The sequence below is a fragment of the Rosa chinensis genome, chromosome 5 (genome assembly GCF_002994745.2).
Source record: "Rosa chinensis cultivar Old Blush chromosome 5, RchiOBHm-V2, whole genome shotgun sequence".
Lineage (NCBI taxonomy): Eukaryota > Viridiplantae > Streptophyta > Magnoliopsida > Rosales > Rosaceae > Rosa > Rosa chinensis.
In genome coordinates, this window is record NC_037092.1 from 24,616,534 (window position 1) to 24,620,519 (window position 3,986).

The 3,986-nt window shown below is 35.2% G+C and overlaps 1 protein-coding gene across 1 annotated transcript; it reads right to left on the reverse strand.

Moving 5' to 3' along the window:
* Positions 1-287: 287 nt before the first annotated feature.
* Positions 288-3,143, reverse strand: LOC112201984 (protein LIGHT-DEPENDENT SHORT HYPOCOTYLS 10). The gene is made up of 2 exons (XM_024342907.2): positions 2,398-3,143; positions 288-669 (listed from the first exon to the last, which is right to left on the reverse strand). Exon 1 carries the CDS (start codon positions 3,000-3,002, stop codon positions 2,421-2,423), a length of 582 nt encoding a protein of 193 aa, XP_024198675.1. The 5' UTR covers positions 3,003-3,143; the 3' UTR covers positions 288-669; positions 2,398-2,420.
* Between the last annotated feature and the right edge of the window lie 843 nt (positions 3,144-3,986).

Consider the following 3,986-nt stretch of genomic DNA (forward strand, 5'->3'; position numbering starts at 1 on the left):
CAATATGTTCGATCAGTCTCACAAATCTATATATGTTTCTTCAATATTATGCCTACGATCAAGGACTCACGTATGACCACCTGCTGTCGAGTTTTACAAGAAATCTGCTTATAGATCAATTTGGTATTGGACAAATGGAGAAACGAAGAGACAAATAAGGCCAGGGTGTGAAGAACGAATCAATCTATTTATATAAACCGATATATTCTTATAGAATCTCACAACAATCAATAATGACTTCTTCTACCAGCTAGTATATATTAATGCAGAATCAGGAACAGTTGAACTATTGAAGCACAATATATAGTACTCTTGCATCAATCGAGAGAGTTGATGATATATGTTCATGGTAAATATAAACTTAAACATATATATGACATTAATTTGCTGACTAAATAACCTACAAGAAAGTTGTAAAGGGAACTTACTTACTCATCTCCAGTGCAGCTTCATCTTTACTGACACTTCACGTCTTAATTCTCATTGAAATTAATAATAAACAAGTGCTAATTTAAAGAAAATAAACAAGGATTGACTTGATCAAAGGTAGCATATGCATTTTCACATCTGCGGATCAAGAAAGGTAGCATATGCATGGAGTTGAGTATTGCATAATATATCCAGAACAGTAGAGCTCCAAGGCTTGATGGTGCATTTGGGTTTAGGCGCCTGAAATTGACAATCAGAATACGGTAGTTAAATTTAAGTAAATAGATTCAGAGGAAGAGAAATACGTAGCCTCACCAACATCTTCCAAAACAGCAATCAAACAAGGACTGAAATTGAAAGCTGTCGAGATCATGCATGATCGACGTCTCGAATTAAGGGTCACTAAGATTATACTAATAAACAACCATTAATTACAACTCTAAAGTTTAAGCTGTCAAGTTAATAATATATTAAGGTTTTGCATCCACCAAATCAATGCATTGTAACAGAATGTGTCGGGGAAAATAGTCTGCATTTGAGAAGCAAAGAGATGCATATAAAGAGAGACACATTGGTGTAGCATCACCATCAGCAAAATGCAAACCAACAAGAATTGAAGTTATGGAACTGAGTTTTCAAACCCAATATCTCCTACAACCAAATAAAGCTCTGATAATGTGTCGGAAAATATACTTGAAAGCCTAACTTGTTTAAATTATGAGACTTTTATAAAGTAAGATTTTTTTTTTTTGGGACAATTATCATAGAGTGATTATTTATGCACAACTTGAGTTTCTCTATAAGCATTAAGCTAATTAACATGCAGTGGGCATTGTCAGTGTAAATTATTTGAACAAATATTAGGCGGAAACATAAACACTCACAAAGAAAGTGAGTTAATGGGACATAATTGGATGCGTTGATGATAAAATGTAATCCAACGAAGCGGTGGTGTAATGCTTATCCCAAATTCACTGAGCAACTTAGGCTAAAGGTTACCACCAGCGTTAATCTGATTAAGACTAAAGACAAACTGATTAAGCTGTACAAAGGCCAATTATTTGTATATATCTTGAAAGAAAAGGACATCGATCCCATCACGGTGAATATAAAGAAAGGAACAAGAAAGTACTGTAAATTATTAAAATGTCAGATCAAGACAAAGCTTCAGAGAAGATTTAGTGTTTAATGGTACTGTAGATGAGATCTTAGTGATGGTTAATGTCAAAAACACCAAGCATTTCGTCTACCCTACGTTACATAAATTATGACACTGATATTATATAATGTGTAACTTGTGTATATGTATATATCATGACTCATGAGTGCATGAATATTATTAACAGTGATATATAATTATGTATAATGTTGTTATGTCGATCCATTCATGGCGGGCAGAAAATCGTGCAGAATCCCAAAAGGGCTATGAATACAAAAAAGCAAACATCATATGTTTCTAATGAGAATATTAAACTTCAAAATTAAGCCACAAAATACCCCATGATTTAATTTTCATGAGACAGAGAGAGAGAGAGAGAGAGAGAGAGAGAGAGAGATCCATTTGTACCTTAGTATGTTTATGAAAGAATCTACTTATTTTTCTTTATATATTGAGACAATTAACTTAAAGCAAAGTTAAGTAGTACTGTTATGATGTCTTTTTCTCATAAAAGCTAGCTAACAATAGGTACTAGCAAAATTAGGGTTTAAAATTCTTGGCGTAGGGTTCGAAGTAAATGATCTGAAGATGAATATACTACGAAATTAATCATCCACTTACCCTACACTATTTATATTTTTTTGCCTGATTTTTTTTTTTTTTCATTCCCAAAACGGTAATGGACTGAAAAATTAAGTGAAAACAGAAACTCAGCATCTAGTTACTTGAAAAACATATAATTTTCTCATACCCAGATCAAGAAGTTACTGTTTATAGCAAGAAACTAAAACATGAAATTAATTAATTACCATATATTGTTGAGGTGGATCGATTAAGATCGCTGCTGCATGGTGGTGAAGTTTGGATTACTACTGTTATCATGGTTGGCCTTGATCAGATTCCTCTTCTTCTTCTTCTTCTTGTACGGAATCCCTCTTGCCTTGGCCTGAGAGTCTCTCACTTCACGCAGATACACTCTTATAGCTCCACTTGCAAATGGGTTAGTTTCAGGCAACCCACCATTCTCTTCATATGCAGCTCTGAGCCGTCCGATCAGTGCATCTAGGCTGCCCCAAGCTTGCCTGAGCGGACAGGTGCAAGGTCCGGGAGGTTCGGGCTGCCCGAAGAACACGCACCCTTGTAAGTGCACCTTGGTCTTCCCAAATTGGTCCAAGTACCTGAGGAAATCGAGCACATGGTTGGAGTTGCTCTGCGAAAGAGCGACCGGGGGTCTCTGGTTCCTCAAGTACTGCCCGAATGTGTTCCAATCCCTCCTCTTCTGTGACTCGTACCGGCTCAGCTGAGCCGGCGGCTGCTTCTGCTGTTGTTGATGATCGTCGCCAGCAGCAGAAGCAGAATTATTAGCCGAAGAAGACGATGCTTCTGCTACATCTTTTCCTTTGTTGCTCGACATGATTATTGGGCGAGTGAAGCTGCAAAGGAATTTGGGGGGAGAAGAAAACAAAATTTGAGTGGAAGAGAGAAGAAAAAAAAGAAAAGAAAAGAAAAAAAAATATTTGGAGATCACATCAAGGGGGGGGCTATGGCTAGTGAGGAGACATGGTATGGGACCAATGAAAGTGCTTTAGCTCCTCTTTTTCTTCCTCTCTCAAATTATTTTCTTGCTTTAATGGTACTATTAGATAGTGTTAATAGTAGTTTATTGTTTTTCCATATCTTTATTATTGTGCTTCCATCATCAAAGCAATCATTATCGACTATATTAGCGTAATTAGTACTATGGTTCATTACCTGTGGACTAGGTAACCCGAGTTAATAGATTGGGATTAGGCGTTTAGCGTTTGCATTTACTCTCGAGAGTCCAGATTACTCATTTCACTTCTAGTCTAGGGTGAGTCTAATAATGTATCCTAGAGGATCAATTATATTATTTTTGTAATAGAATTATGCAATAACTAATGAAGGATTCTATCCGGTACCTCACAGAATGACTAATGACTACTATTATTCACGACATCAAGCATCTACGTGTTATTTGCTTTTGATATATCCATATAATCACCTTAGTATTTTTATTTTGATCATAGGAAAAAAAGAATAAAGAAGGAACACACAATTCTAAAGCGATTATGTGGGATTAAAATGCCACAATTTTTTTTTTTTTGAAAATAAAAATGCCACAAAATGTCTTTGGAAGAAAGATGAAAAATTCTTCTATACACTAACAGTGTAAGTGAACCAACAGATACAGTAAATCTCAACAGTTGATATTTATAGACAACATTCCTTTTAATAATAAAAATATATACTTAATGTTACCTAACCGTCTATTTATGTTGGTGTAAGTGTACGTTGGTGCACCAAATATTTTTTCATAAATATATACATCCTACAAAATTTAAAGAAAAGACAAACATCATCACTCTCAATTGAGAAA